The 16,634-nt window shown below is 38.4% G+C and overlaps 1 protein-coding gene across 2 annotated transcripts in view; it reads left to right on the top strand.

Moving 5' to 3' along the window:
- The first annotated feature begins 1,516 nt into the window (after positions 1-1,516).
- septin7 (septin-7) overlaps positions 1,517-16,634 on the top strand; it is a 30,906-nt gene continuing 15,788 nt past the window's right edge. Inside the window, exons 1-4 of one of the 2 annotated variants that reach the window (XM_008421248.2) lie at positions 1,517-1,697; positions 1,787-1,788; positions 8,753-8,855; positions 15,665-15,771. In XM_008421248.2, the coding sequence (XP_008419470.1) occupies positions 1,643-1,697; positions 1,787-1,788; positions 8,753-8,855; positions 15,665-15,771 (267 nt within the window). In that variant the 5' untranslated portion in view covers positions 1,517-1,642. The remainder of the gene's footprint in view (positions 1,698-1,786; positions 1,789-8,752; positions 8,856-15,664; positions 15,772-16,634) is intronic. The other variant, XM_008421249.2, reaches the window with a different exon arrangement.

Genomic DNA, 16,634 nt, shown 5'->3' with positions numbered 1-16,634 from the left:
CCACAGTGACAAACTCTTACAAATAAATGGTGTCTTATTTATTATATTTTCCATATTAACTTTAAGAGTACTTTTCTACACCCACTGAATGTTTGTATTGACAAAAACATGCATGTTAGTTATTTTTTATTGGAGAAACACTCGCTGTTAACTGTAACATGCGTTGTAGAGATCTCAGAGAAATATTTTTATTACCACAACACCAGAGAAAATGAAGTAATGAAAGATGTACTTTGTAAATGTAATTATATTGTATAATCTTGCAGTGTCTAAGCTGTCAGTGTTCAACAGCTACAGTGAGGCTTAGAGCAACAACATCAGCTTCCATCTTTATATAACATGATGCGACAAGCTCATTTTCCTCTTTGTCGCACTCCATTTCATTTGATTTCACAGCCAGAGGCTTTCGTGCTCCATCTAATGCTGAGAGGGTGCTGCTGAGGTTTGGGCGATTGATTTTACTGCTCTCTCACTGCGTGGGATAGCTCATGTCTGCAAAGCTCTTTGACTGTTTTTCTATCATTTAAAACAGAGAATCCATCCTAATAATCTGCAGCTCATTAATGCCACAATCTTTATTTTCTTCAATAAAAAAAAGTTAAACATGATGTCTTCAGCTATGCATAATATACACTGTATGTAACATATTTATAGTAAATGTGTATTCCATTAAGTGGTATAAATGTTTGGTTACTTTCAAATAAATCTACTGAGAGATTTGTTGTTGTTATTTTTACTATTTCTTTTATATGCTGTTTCTTTTTATATCCTTTAGAGCTGAGAGCCCTGAAGGAGTGATGTCGCCGCCTGCAGTAAATGTGCTGTTCCCAGGAGGGTAATCTTCTGGATCTTATGGATTCTGATGATGCCGACCAATGATCCTGTTGGTGAATTTTTCAAGTCCTTTTCTCAGAAGTCCTAGAGCTCCTGTGATCACTGGTATTGTTTCAGCCCTTATGTTCTACATTTTAATCACATAAATTTCCAGATTTTTATACTTTATACAGCTTTTCTATCATTTTCACAGATGTTTTTTTTTCCTGACAATTTTTAATAATAATAATAATAATAATAATAATAATAATAATAATAATAATAATAATAATAATAATAATAATAATAATAATAATAATAATAATAATAATAATAATAATAATAATAATAATAATAATAATAATAATAATAGTTGAGAAACCTTTGTTGAGAAAAGAAGATATGATTCCTAAGAGCAGGTAAAATTCGTACCCGTTTCCTTCATGAAACATGAGAAAATGGTGTTTCTTGTATGTAATGGAAAAGGCCACTAGATGGAGCTGATGAATAGATTTATTTATTTATTTTTCTCCAGATTAGCCAGAATTTTATGAAAACATTTGTGCAAACTTTACCAGTTTTCCAGTGCCTTAGTTTAACTATGTTTATCATCCTATTGAACTAATATTAGTTGAGGGTTTTCTTAAAGTGATATTTGGGCCCATAAAAATCTCGCGATACCTTGCCGCTGTTACTTTCTTGAGCGCGTACGCATTTTTGCTTTGACGGTCTCGTGTGAATCCTTTACGTACAGCAATTGGCGTAGTACGAGCCTGCCACTCGGACTGGTTCAGTGAGTTGTTGGGAGTTTTTTTTTCTTCCAGAGGGAATGTCAAGCTCAGAAGTCCTGGCTGGTGAAGCAGAGGGGAACGGCGGCATAATGGGTGAGTTTTCTCAGCTTTGGAAAGCTGCTTTTTTGTCCTGGAGCTTTGTTTAGGACTGACTTTTTGGAAGTGTCTGGCGCGTTAGCGAGCTGTTTCCTAACTTTGTTGAACAAAATGCTGGAAAATATGTTAGTTGTCGTTACTTAAGCTTAATGCTGCTAAACAGACATGTTAGTGAGACATGTAGAAATGATTGGCATGTATCGCTGTTTGGCAACATGTCAGAAGCAACTACAGTTTCCTGCTTCTCTCTCTTCGTGTTAGAAACAGCTCCGTCACCGCTTTTTAGACCTTAAATTATCGGAGTTCTCACGAACCGTCCATTCAGAAGTATTATTTTCCGTCTTGGTTTATTGTAACAATGCCCATTGGTTGAAAATAAAGTCAGACTGGACTTAATAATTGAGAAGAGCTGTCAGGATCCACAGACTGGAGTAAGTTTAGCGATGTGCGGAAGCAGCGTTGTTCTCAGCGGTATCTGTGTCTCGTGCTTTGATCCAGAGGCTGTGCTAGGATCCTTAAACACGGGGGGCTAAACCCACCCATTAAAGACTTGAATACCATTGTGTTATAAAGTATTTTCTCCCTTACAGTTTTTGCTTTTTGTGTTGTTTGAGATCAAACTTTTTTTTTTTTATTAGCAAGTGAAAGTAACTTAAGTATTTAGAAATTTCAGATTTCAAGTGGTTTGTCTGTTCTTGCTTGCTCTGTTGTGAAAGTGTAAAAGCTTGTACAAGTCAATCTTTCTATCAAGTGTTTTTGAATTGGAATTTTTTTTTGCGTAACTGTGGGGTCTTTTTTATCTATTCTTTTCTGCAGAATAGTTTTAATTCAACAGCTTTGAAGGGTTCTCAAGCATGTTATGCCTGCTAAGGTCAACATCTCAATTAGGTTGAAGTTAGGACCTTAACTAACTTAACTAGGCCTGTTCATGACCTGAAATTCCTTTCTTATATATTCAGTTTTACCTGGATAAGACTTCTATGGTGAATAAGTTCTGACTTTGCAAACATTTACTTATTTATTACAGCCATGCATAGCGTCATCTAATGTAACTACGCTTTGTGTAGCCTGGTTGATTCACTGCAAGCCAGGAAACATAACTAATTAGCTTTTTTTATTCGTTTTTGTAAAATTTCATAACTTGGCTCAAAATTCGCATGACAGTTGGATGGAAATCGTTTCATGTTCCTAACCATATGAACACAATTCTGCCATTTAGGTGTTGAGAAAACTGGATACCTGATGGAACAGGTGTTGTTGACCAGCCTGATGGAAGGTGTCTATTGGATGGATTGCATTGGTTTCTGTTCAGTTCAAATTCAGTGACTAGGAACAGGAACACTTACACTGTGGTTTTCAGGAGTCCCTCAAGAATGTCGGTTTTGCTTTGAGCAAAAAAACAAAAAACAAAAACATTTGATTATAATTATTTGTCAGTTAGTAACTTTTGTCTCTTACGTTCCTACTGCTGTGGTATTAACATGGTTGCTTGTAAGCGACCATGTTGACTAAGCATTGTCCATCAGATGGCTTTCTTCCTGTTCTGCATAATATCCCATCTACCTATTACCATCCATGTCTTCTTTGTGAAGCAGCTACACATTGCTAAACATGCTAACTCCGCCACCATGAGGCAAGACGATACAAAGAAACCATGACATCTTTTATTTGCAGACGTGTATTACTAGAGAAACACCAGACATTCATTTAACAAGTGCAGCCGCCCTGCTGGTTATAGATAGTGAAGCGTAGAATTTGTCAGGTAGAACCGAGTGTGTGGTGTGAAACCATGTGGGAAAACAGGTCAGTCTGCTGCACTGGGGCAAGGCTCTGTGATGTCAGGTCAGGTGCATTACTCAAATGACAGCAACAAAGGTTTATGTTTTTGTTTAAAGACAATGACATTGATTCATCAAATGATTCAGTTAAAATGCTGTTAGGAGAAAAAAGAAGGAGCAATTCTGAGCCATAGTATGGAGGAGAATAAATACCCAGTTATATCATGGAAAACAGAGCTGGATCCAAACGGCATGCTGTGTGTGTGTTGTGTCTGTGTGTTCGTGTGTGGACTGATAGTACAGATGGATAGGTCAGGCCTCCTGCCAGCTACACACGGAGTATCAGGTGACACGGCGGGCTAATGCCAAGAGGAGGTGGTGGCTGAACCGGGTCGGGTACGCTGAGCCGGATCCACTGAGCTGGGTCGGGTCCGCTTTGCTCTGGTTGTTGGAGTGTAATCATGTCTCTGTGCATCAGAGATCATTCTGTCTCTACATGCAGTAACAGGATGGTTCACATCTACATTAGATTTCCTCCACCCAGCAGATATGATGCAGGTTTAGAAGATCAGTGTTGTTTACATTTGTTATATTTTTAATCTTGTTAAATTGGAATTCAGTTCAGTGTTTAGCTACAGTTTTTTCTATAAAAACAAAGAATCAATATAAATATTTTATACAGATAATCCATAAGTTTCTTGGCCATAGCAATGTAGGAAAGAGTCTGGATGGTCACATGTTTGATCAGACTCATCCTGCTCAGCATGATGATCTGTGGCTGACAACAGCTGTGCGATGCTCACCCTGGTTCATTCTGCAACACACAGCAGTTGAGACACAACAACACTGGGAGTGTTGGAGCTTTTCGATGAATCATGCCAGAATAATGAGAAAAATGGTTTTGGTATGCAAACACGAGTGACATGTTTTACAGGTCTGCGGATCTCTGCAAGGTACAGCACTTTACCTAATTATAGCTCCAAACACCGGCTGGGGTGTGGATCATGTTCTCTTCATTTCTGGTCATGTTTGGATTTCTTTAGGGCTGTGACTTACAATTATTTTACAAATCAGTGATTCTATTGTTAGTTTGATGGTTATTTGATTAACTTGGATAAAGATTTGGCTATTCCTTTTAACTGGCTTATTTTATATAACATTAGAAATACGTAAAAATGCAAATAAATAATTTAATTCCTCATGTAATAAGAAAATAAATATTTTATTGTCTGAGATGCAGAAACAGCATTCTAGACATGGAATGCTATTACATTGACCATTACCTCAATGCAATATTGAGCTAATGATCAATGTTGATCATACATGGCAAAGGATGGATCTGAGCCAAAAACAATAATTTTCAGCTCAGAAAATCAACATGTGAAAAGCTCAGCGCGACTGATTAGTTTTTTTTATTTTAAATGTCTGAAATGCAGACAAATTGGTGGCCTGACCTTTCCTGTTTATCCACAGTTTTCTCTCCACACCATTTTTTAAATATGTTTTGAAGCAGTTCTGAGGTAAAACCTGAAACTGCTGCTGTGCAATTTACTCAACAGGTTGTTGCTAGGTAACCAAAGAGTGCGCGAGTTAGATGATGCCACTAACCTTTTCTTAGCTAAGAGGTTAAGAGGTTGATCTTTGCCTACAACCCCCATAATTCTGTGCATTTCTGGATCAGAGTTCAGTCAATATTCTATATATTAAATGTTCTATATTTATTTATTTATTTATTTATTTATTTATTTATTTATTTATTTATTTATTTATTTATTTATTTATTTATTTATTTATTGTCCAGCCCTATCTGTGGGGATATTTCCTGCCCCAGGACAGGCTCAGGATATCCGAAGTTTGCTGTAGGAGATTCATCAAAGAAATTTCCTGGAGAATCTGCTGTTTTTATTCCCATGTTAGGATGAAAATCCGGTTGAGGAATTCTGGGTGGTTCTTTGGAGCAGTGTGTGTTGGATGGGCTGAGAGGTTTGGATGAACCTCCAGAGCAGGAGGATGTGTGGAATGCCGGAGCTGTGTCAGGGTCGTGGGAAACTGGTTGGTGCGTGTGAGAGAACCTCTCTTCTCTCTGCTGCTGCTCACTGCTCTCTGGAGCTGAACCCAGGCAGACTCAGACTCAAGCTTCCGGGACTGCCCTCCCACATAGTTTCCGCTTCTTCAGCAGAGTGCACCTTGCTTTCTGATACGGCCTCAACGCCTTCCTGCGCTGATTGAATTTTTGTGGTAAAATCTTAGCTCAGGAGCACGTCCCATGTGTTCCTCTGGTTAACATGTCAGTGGGAGCTGCTGTTGCTGCGCAGCTTTGCTGAAACAAACAAGTCAGCTCACACACTCACTCTCGGATGACATTCACCAAACTCACTCATTTACAGATGGTTACAGACAGCAGCTTGCTGCGCTGCAGATATGGAGGCTTCTCATCAAACACTTTATGAATGTAAACTGAACTTTTCAGTCATGTTAGGTACAGGAGAACATGCTGTGTCTTCATTCTTATTTTTTGTAGAAATGTGCTTCTCTCTGCGGTATTTGCATGCAGTTTCAGTTTAAACTATGAGTAACGAACAGGAAGCAGTGTGGAGAGGGCCGCAGTAAGTACTCTGAAGCTGTCAGGTAGAAAGGCTGTTCTAAAAGTGGTTGAGTTTCAATTTAGAAACGAGTTAAAAGTCTTGCAGTCATACAAAAACACCAGAAAGCAGAAACCAAAGTGCTTCATTTAATTCAGTGTGAATGTATGTCATCATTTTTATAGCTGTGATACCAGAACAAGACATTTTATGTTTTGTCTTAAAGCTACATTCATAGAGTAGTTCTAAATACAGTGCCATATTTGCATATACAATATGAAGATTTGTTGCATTTAGAAACTTTGTCTCTGCTCTAACACGTCAAAGGAATGCTCAATAGGAGCACAGGGAGGAAGTCGAGGAGCTTTATCTGTCTCATAACTTAGTGTCAGTTTAACTAGTGTGTAAAAAAAAAAACAACAAAGAAATAAAAACATTATTGCTATATGCTTCAAATTCTGTAGAAATATTCATAAGTGTTCACAGAGAGTAAGGATAAAAGACGATTTGTTGTCCTAATTCTTTCCATTGTTCTTGTTTTTATGCGTCCTGGATCTGCCACCTTCACTGCTGCGTTGCTCTCCATCCATCTGCTCTCCAACCAGCTGTAAGTACATCACTCTTGTTTCAGTGAGATCAAAGATCACCTGCCCCAAAACTACTTTGTAAAAGTTAAATCTTATAGTGGATGGAAAAGAATACATGGTTTTAGTGTTTTGTTGTTGTTTTTTCCACCTGGACCACCAGCCACAGATACACTGGTACTGTTCAGGTCCAACCTGCGTTAGAATGGCCCTGTCAAAGTTCAGACCTAAACCCAACTGGGAGTCAATAGAAATTACTTTGAATCTTACAGACATCCAACCTAAGATTGAGTTATCTTGCTAAGAAAAATGAGCAAAGCTTTTGGTCTCCTGTGTCAAGCTAGCAGAAAAATAACCCCAAACATTTTCAGATGTCATTTTCACAAAAGTTGTTAATGTAATTTATGTGCAGAGGGCCTAAATACAAACTCACACCACACATTTCTAATGGTGACAAATTTGTTAAAGAGCGTAATTTTGTTCCCAGTTTGCCATAATCTTCAGCGTTGCGTTGGTCTAAGAGAAGGGACCTCATGTATAAAGCGTGCGTGTGCACAAAAAATGTGCAGCGCCATATTCTATGCACAAGTCGGCATGTATAAAACTTAACTTTGCATCAAAGTGTGCGTAAATATACTCACACTTTTTTGCTGCCGTGAAAATGTGCGGCAGCCACTCAAACTTTTTCTGTAAACAATATCAAACTACAAAGCATCAAAACTCACCTAAATATACTGAAACCTGACTACATTCAGTGTGTTTTAGACCAAGAAGCATCATACCCGATGTTTTTTCCATGATTTTATGTTTTTATTGCTTAAAAGTAAACGATGAAACTGAGCCGCATTTATCCCCAAACAATAAAGTAACGCATACATAAAATAAAGAAAATAAAAGGATGTGAAAACCTCACTAGAATGTAAATAGTACTTTTCCTCAGTTTTTGTCTCATAAAGATGTAACTCGTTGGTCTGTGCGCTGAAGTGTATGAAATGCATCAATGAGGTAATTTCATTCTCAATTAAAAAATAAAAACTGGGTTGGATCAGCAGATTAACTCCAAACAGGTTTGATTACTTTTTAAGGTGATTAAGGTGTGTAGTCAATCCTGAATACGTAGCTGTGCAAAAATGTGCTGCATTGTGGAGCGTTTTGGCTCTGATGGAGAACATCGCCAATGGAAGGATTCAGCGGGAGCGTTTGTACAGAGATCATATTTATCTTCAGTTGTTGATGGTTTATTAGTGTTTAGATTAATCCAGACTGATCATGCTGGAGCTCTGAGCAAAACTTAAAGAAGGAGCCGTGCAGTACCGGTGCAACTGCAGTCATCGAGCCGCCAGCTTTGTGAATGCGCCTTTCTGGACAGAAAGCATCTTTATTCTGCAAATGTACAACGTATGCACCTGATTCACTATTTAGAATAAACGTTCATATTCCCCACTGAAAGGACTTTTTGACATGCGGTCTGCCTTTAAGTCCCGGCTGAACGCGCTACTGTTCAAACGGGCATTTTCATAATTTATTTATTTATTTAATTTGGATTTTATTTTTTTCTTTAAAATGTATTTTTGTAAGGTGACCTTATGTCCTGAAAACCCCTTTTAAATAAAATGTATAATAATTATTATTATAAATACTCATACTGCTACAAACAAGGATGTCGCCATGGTTACTGCTTCAAGTGGTGGCAGACTAGTGGGTATTTATACTAATTTACATATATGTGGGTGGTAACATTGCAGACCAGCAGCTGTGCTCTATTTCCTGCAAATTAGGATTTATAAAGGAAAGGTGTGCGACCATGTGCGTGCGCACAGTTTTATGCATCCCATTTTTTTGGTGCGCCGCACTTTTCTGAATTTTTCCGTACTGAAAAACAGTACGAAAAATGTGTTCTTTTATGCATGAGGCCCCCGGTCTTTACTCATTATTTAACAATTAAACAGATGACAAAATTAAGTGTCATCTGTATGAAATGCTCCTTGAGATTTTTGAATGTCTGGTCATTTTGTCAACTGTAGTTTTTGGCTTTGGAGAAAAATTTAAATGTCTGTGTGTGTGTGTCTGTGTGTGTGTGTATGTGTGTGTGTAAATTCAATTTACAGCAACAGAAGAACCTAGAGGGCTATGTGGGTTTTGCTAATCTACCCAACCAAGTTTACAGGAAATCAGTGAAGAGAGGCTTTGAGTTCACTCTGATGGTTGTGGGTGAGTACATCTATAATCATCTGTGTTTGGTTGTCTACATGTTTCTGCATATGACCAAAATAATATCACAGAATGGTTTGTGTTTATTGTAACATATGATTCTATGTGATTATGCAACACTAACAGCTGCAAACAGAAAGTCAGCCTGTGGCTCAGATAACAACCTTTGCAGCTGTTGTTCCCCACAGAGTAGGGTAGGGCCATATGACCTATGACAATATCATGATATATGGAGCAGTTTGCCTCGATAATGATAAATGGACAATAACGCATGATGCTTGTCTGGTGAACTTGAGCCACACCCCTTTGGCCTGTCACAATAATCAATAAATCAATTAATTGTATTCAAATTCAATAATTTCCATTGGCATGGTTTGTTGTTTCTCTTTTCTTTTTTCTCTCTTTCTACCAAAAACTGGGTGAAAGTCATTCCAAAAAGGTCTCTATTAATTATACTTGAGCTAATCTGAAGACTGCATGGAGGGTGGAGGACAGTAGCAGCTGACCTGTGTGCTCCATGTGCCTCAGCATCCACTGACCCACTCTCTGGTTTTACATGGCCAACCAGTTGATGGCTGAGTGGCGGTTTCTTCCACTCATCCACCTCTATTTTGTTATAGTGTAGCTAACAGCTGACTGTGGCATATTTGGTAGTGAGGAAGCCTAAATACTGGACTTATTGTACACATCTCATGCAGTGATGTGCGGATTCATAGCTGGTGAGGCACTGACTTAATCAGAATCGGATTTACAAGTATAGACGTCCTGCATGTTGTTTATACACGGAAATTTCGCACATGCGCACAACGCTGGAGGGCAGAAAAACTATTATTTTACATGCACTGCTGCCGTAAAATAATTCCGTTAACTCAATGAAACTTGGAAATGTAGCTATTATTAATTTTGTACTATGCTCCACTGCAAAGGGAAAAACCAAAGTACAACTCAAAACAACTTCTTTCTCGCTCTCTGTATCGGCCAACCTACAAGCAGACTCGTTGCCATAACAACTGACAACAACGCCACTTTATGTTTCAGGATTCAACACCAAAAAATACTGAAATATTTCCCACACAAAGAACAGAACATTCATTCTGTTTCAGTACTATGTTTTTAGGCTTAATGTTTTTTGTTTTGTTTTGTGTTTTTACTTTGCGTTTACTAATATGCGATAGCTGTGGAAGATTATAGCTACATACCGCTGCTATTAGCTAATCTAACACAGTAGTTTGTGGGTTGTTGCTTTGTTGGTCTTCCTTTAGTTATTTCCTGCTTTGATTGAAAATCCACTTTAGAAAACTGTTTAAGTGTAGAAATATAGTCATCCATGTTGACGTCTGAAGAGAGGAGAAAATAATAAATCTATCGCTGCACTTGACTTTTTTAATGTGTGGCTAGCTCGCTGTCTCTTACTCTGCAAACATGGAGTCACAAGACCAATGTCATGAGCGCCCCCTGCCATGAGGCAAGAAAACGGCCTGCCTCACCTCGAATCTGTTCTCTGCCGTTTATGATCGCTCTTCAGCACACGAAACATTTTACACACACATAGTTGGTGACAAAAAATACTGTACACTATATACATAAGCTAAATTATGGAATATTAGGTCATATATGTTTTTCAAACATTTTATTGGCGACGTACAGACAGGAGGAACATTCTCTGAGTGGCAGTTAAGCGAGAGGTTACGCAATCCAAGGTGAGGCTCAGCTCACTGCTGCCTCACCAACTGCACTTCCGAGCATTTGAATGGGAAATTACGAAAATTCAGTGATTTTTTTTTTTTTTTTTTTTTTTTTTTTTTTTGAAGAAAAAATTATCAAAATTGGTTAAGCTAAATGAAAAATAAATACTTTATAGTTCAAACCACTGGGTGAATATAGCAATATAAATTATCTTCTAAGATATATTCTATCTTGGATCTAAGTCTGCCTCCCCTGATCACATGTCACTGATCTCATGGTACCATGGAGGGCTGTTTTTGAGACACTGTATCGACCATTTTCCTAACTACCTTGTTGTGGGGACTGGATGGTCCTTATGGGGTCAAAGCCTGGGCCCCACAACAAGAGGTGCTTTTTTGGATTAGAGGTTAGGTTAGGACTGAGTTTAGGTCAGACTTAGGCATAAGATAGGCATGTACTGGTAGGTTGGGGTTTAAGGTAAGTGTCAGGCTTAGGCTGTAGAAATGATACAAAGTCAATGCAAAGTCCTTGTGAATATAAAAGGACATGTATATGTGTGTGTGTGTTTTGTGTGTGTGTATGTGATTATCCGTCTCATTTAAATTATGTGGAGGGAGGAGACTTCCTGTCATTCCATTCATGCTCTGAAAGTCAACGCCTGGTCAGCTTATTCAACAGGAGGTCCTCCTGTCTGGCCTTTCCTTTCTCTCCTGTTATGTGCTGCTACCTGAACAGGAAACGGCCCCGAATGGCCACACGATGTCACATCCTGTGCTAAAGACCCAGGACTTCCAGTAGCCTGTTGCCTCAGGGTTAAGAATCTGGTCTCAGTGGAACGTATCCCTCTGTTTGTGCATGTAGCTCTGGAGTTTCCCCTGCTGTTTTCTCATGACATGTATGTAATATGAACAGCAGAGTTATTAGAAAATCCGCATACCTGTCAGAATATATGAAGGATGTTTGTGTTCACCATTGAATGAACTGTTCCTGAACATCAGCTCTGCTGGGACTTGATGAGTGTGGGCTTTATGAAATGTAAAATTCTGAGAAAAATATTCCAGAAATCATAAATTGTGGTAAAAACCCACTTCTTGTTTCAAGTAATTTTTTTATACATTTAAAAATCCTGTTTGGTTCTTTCAGTTTTGGAAAAATACTACTGTGAAAGGGACAAAGTTTAGTTTTCTTTCTGAGAAATGTTCTCCAGGCGACTGCAAAACTAGGAACTTTAGAGTTGAGTAATATTAGCAGCTGTTTAACACAGGACCATGAAACTCCTAGGACACGATCATGAAGTCTTCATCTTGAACATGGATGAAGACTCCATCCATGTCTTCATGGACATGGATGGAGATTTTCATTGAGATCTGAATGAAAATCTGAATGTATGATTTTCATTCAGAGTTTCTGAGTTTTCTTTATTGTTCTATGTTCAGGGTCTATTCCCCTTCACATAGGCTGGATTTCTGATCACAACCTTGAATTAGGGGTTGGCTAAATGAACTCAGTCCATGATATTTTCTGGTAATATTGTGATGACAATAAAAGTGATGGTAAAAGCTTTGTATTACATATTTTTAGCTAGCTGTAGGGCTGTGAGTGCACAGCCTCACAAGCAGAGATGTCACTCCTGAAAAACATTCCCATTTGAAACTTGTATCTTCAGGACACCAGTCACATAAATAAGTGGGATTTGTGTCACTGAGCTGCACAGTAACTGCGTTTTCACCAGTCATTGCAACTTTTCAGAAAATCTGACCAATCACCGTAATGTTTTCTTAACTTTCTTCTTTTTTTACCGATCACTGCAACTTGGCTGGATTTTGACCAATCCCTTTGGCCCCTTCAAAAGTCACTTCCTGTTTGACTGCGTCTCTTGAAAGGCGAACCTGTGAGATGAAAGCTGGTGTGTCACTTTTATTTCAACTTTTACTGCTGGAAAAAGCAAAAACCTTTACTTTTTTTTTCCTTTTGCACTTTGACAACTCCTCAAAGTTGTCAAAGCAAATAAAAGCAAATCAAAGATATGCTTTGATTTGGATTAAGGTGCTATTTCTAGGACATACTTGAAAATGTTACTTGCATTTTAAATATTAACCAAGTTAAAATCCTACCTTTTGGGGGGGAAAGTTATATGCAGTAATTTCAACTTTTTTGTAAGACCGTATTATGGCAAACATAATATGGTTGCAGGGAAATCACAACTTTGACTGCAAATTTTTCAAAGAGGTGCTGCAAAATCTGCACTTTTAGGCTGCAACAATCACAAAAACACATTGTGACATCCTGGAGGGAGGTGTGCTTGAATCCAATGCTGCTAATTGAATCACTGTTCCAAGCTGTAAGGGTTCCAACATATTTACTTTCTCACTGCTGGAACTTTGGCTGAGCCAACAAGTGTAAGTGGGACAGAGCCATTTGATAGTCAAAGTCAATGTTTGGCAGTGATTTCCATGTTGGCAGAGTCTGATCTAGATGTTGGCCACTGCAGCTGGAGCCTGGAGTGCATTTGGTTCCTAGTTGACAGTTTTGTTACTGCATCACTTAAATGACACAAATTGATGCCTTTGCTGATACTGATTTCTACCACTTCAGAGTTTTTCTTGCATATTTTGAATGGAAAGTGGCATTTGTAAATGCAGTGGGGAAAAGGTCACAGCTTACTGTGTTAAACACTCAAAGTTTCCCTTTCATTCACCAAAGGAGCATCTTTACATCACCTGCATGTTACAGAAGAGTGAATCAGTGCAGTCCCTCCCTCATGAGGTAGGATTTTCCTACTTTCCCTTCACCATCCTGCTGAATAGCAAACAGGGCTTTGGGATAAACCCACATGGTTTACACAGCTGCTGGAAATTTCCTTTAAAGGAGGCAAGCTGGCTGCGAAGTGAGCCTCAGTCTGCAGGCAGCTCTCTGAGATGGCTCCTCCTCCTGCAGGACACAGAGTGATGGGAGAAAATCAAAAACGTTCTTCATATAAAAACTGCAAGTAATGAACTGACAGGGGTCAACTGGTCGCATGGAGGACTGTAAAAATTTATCTGCTTCTTAAGCAGTTTTTCTGTTTTATTATTTTTTCTTTCTTAAATATTTCAGATCAACAAACAGATGTTAATATCAAACCCTAAATGATCTTTTCATTTAGGGTTTATAATTGTTAACAAAATATATCCATATTATACTGACCCTACCACAAGAAGTTAACATTTCATAAATTTACTACCTCAGTGTTGGAAGACATCTGGCATTTTTGATACAAAAGTCTGACTTTATAATATCAGTGAATATCTCAGTTGTGGATTCATGCCTCTAATCGTGGAAAATGATCCTTTTTTCACTTTAAATTTTATAACTTTTCACCATCAGAAAATATTAAATCTCTTGTAAAAATATTAAATTAATTTTGATCTTTTTTTTTCTTTTTTCTTTTTTTTTTACATACAGTAGCCCAAATATGCTGTCATCGTATGGATGATCAGAATACCTTTTTTGGCAGCAGTTGATATTGAGTTAGCAGAGTTTCTAGACTCTGATTGGTTCAGATCAGACCAATGGCTGTTTGTTTCCATTGCAGGTAAAACAGTGAGGAGATGTAAAAGATGTCGCGATAAACAATAAATCAATTGCATGATAAATGAAAATGATCAACCTCATTTTAATTTATCTCCTATATCGTTTCTTCCTGCCTCTTTCTACTGATGACACTGGAGGAAACAGGCTTTACTCTGGTTTCCTGACTTCTCCCTTATTTCCTTAGCGTAAGGGAGGAGTGAACTATTGCATCAGGTAGTCATATATGCTCATCTTCTATATCTAAATCTAATGATTATTGAAGGGCAATATGGTTTGCAGACTTTATGATCTGTTTTTTTAAATGTTATTTCCACTTTGTTTTTATGTTGTGTTTAGTTTTTATTCAAGTGTGTCTTTTGTTAACGGAGACTGAGAGTCCATTTCATTTTTGTTTTTGGTTGTTTTGTTAATTTTGTTTACCAGTTCTAGTGTTACACTTTATTTTCAGAAGAAAACTTATTTATTTTTGCCAGGATGTGCTGTCATGACATTATTATGTCATTACCATTACATCAGTTTAAAACGGTCTTCAAACAATATTGTTGTTTATCGCAATAATTTTTGAGACAATTAATTGCTCAGCAAACTTGGTTATCATGACAGGCCGAGTAGGAGCTCAGTAAAACTAACCCCCTCATATCTGTATCAGATGTGACATTTAGTTCATTTTTCTCCAACACAAAATGTCTTTTTTGGTCCTTTATCAGTCCACAGTGTGTAAAGGCATTTTGTTTAGTCATTTTGACTGTTTTATCAACAGCCAGTTGTCATTTCTGAGCCACTCTGCTGGAAGATAAATGTGACTGCCCTTTCTTGAAAGTATTTCTAACTCTGGGCCGGTTAGAGAAAGATTCCTTTGTTTTTGTTTTTTCCCTCATCTTCCCATTTATTTTCAATGTTCATGGGGTGTTGATGGGCTGAGCTGCTGGCAGCTGTGGCTCCTGTTGGCTGCAGACTGACCACTTGTAAAGGTCAGAAGCAGCCTGTTGGCTAACAGGCCAGGCTGCTTTCTGGCTGCTCCTCTGCTCACAGTAGCGCTTTTGTTCAGCAGCTTGCCCTGCGCTCCACCCGGGACGCCCTGCTGAGGCGATTGGCTTACCACCGCCATGCTCTCCAGGTTTTATGTGTCACTGTGTTTTTCTCCACTGCAGCTGTTCCAAAATATTATGGGTCTAACAGATTGTGGGATTGTCTCTGCGGCTGACTCCTCCCTCTCCCTGAGATTCTTTGACTAGATTGCTGAAATGCGAACAGGAAAATAATTTACTCACAGACAGCCCTTCCATCCTGTCTGTCTTTTCCTCGCCTAATGTTATCAGTTGCTTATTTAGGAAGAAGGAGAGGTGGGGGGGTGGAGAAGGGTCATTTCCTGTGTGAATCTGAAACATGTGAAGAATGTCTGGCTGCAGAAGACTGCAGCAGAAATTTAGATGATAAACATCTGCAGACTGTCAGTTTGGCCTGAAGAAGGCGATTAGAAACCCAGTGGAGCATTCTTCTCCTCCCTCCCAACCAAATCAGTCACTCTGTCCTTGTTCTTTGTCTTGCAGGAGAATCTGGCCTGGGGAAGTCCACGCTGATCAACTCGCTCTTTCTCACCGACCTGTACTCCCCAGATTACCCCGGTCCTTCCCACAGGATCAAAAAGACTGTCCAGGTAGAGACACTCATGGAGGGCTGCTGTCCACTTGTATCTGTCTCACCTACTGCAGTATTGTCATTTTTCTGTCTCTCTGGATTTATATTGTCATGATAATGAAACATTTCAGTTTTATTGTAAGAAGCTAAAGCTTAATGAGGTTTGCTTTACTCTGACACTAGACTGCATCAGTGTCCAATTTGGTTGCTATGGTAACAGCAAAGCACCTATCTATGCAACAGACGAGATTGAGGCAATATTTTCCTATAATATTTTCATTATGTTTCTCTAATGTCCTGCAGCCCTACTGGGAAACATAATAATTAATAAGATGAGTCTGATACAGACTGGAAATATTTGCATGTATTCCAGGTTATAATCTGTCTATCATATTGAGTCAGGCTTTCTTCTGCAAAAAGCGTTATTGATTTTGATTTCCCATCGAAGCTTTCCCAACAAAAGTCTGAATATTATTTCTGAACATGAAGTTCTACAAACTGACTGCATTATTAAAGGATAGCTGCTGCTATAAAGAACGAGGAGACGGTTTGTGTAATCTCTGCATAATTATTGTCAGGGCCAGGACCGCAGCCACTTAATCTCATTTGTGGCCATGATTGAAGTCAAAACTTTGGAACTAAACGCACCCAGATGTGTTGTTTGAGCTGCAAAGCATAAGTGTCACATGTGTCTTTTCATTGGGATATGAAATAAATCTATAGCCGAACCAACATGTTTATTGGAAAATGAATAAAATGTTTGTTGCAACAGTTGGAAGCTAACTGTTGGTCTTGATTTTTATTTTTTTTACCATCAGATTATTAGTCAAAACTGGATTCAGATGAGAAGAATATAAATTGACTAACATGGCTGACATGGTT

This window comes from Poecilia reticulata, linkage group LG11 (genome assembly GCF_000633615.1).
Source record: "Poecilia reticulata strain Guanapo linkage group LG11, Guppy_female_1.0+MT, whole genome shotgun sequence".
NCBI classification, from domain to species: Eukaryota; Metazoa; Chordata; class Actinopteri; order Cyprinodontiformes; family Poeciliidae; genus Poecilia; species Poecilia reticulata.
This window is presented reverse-complemented; position numbering and strand designations above follow the sequence as displayed.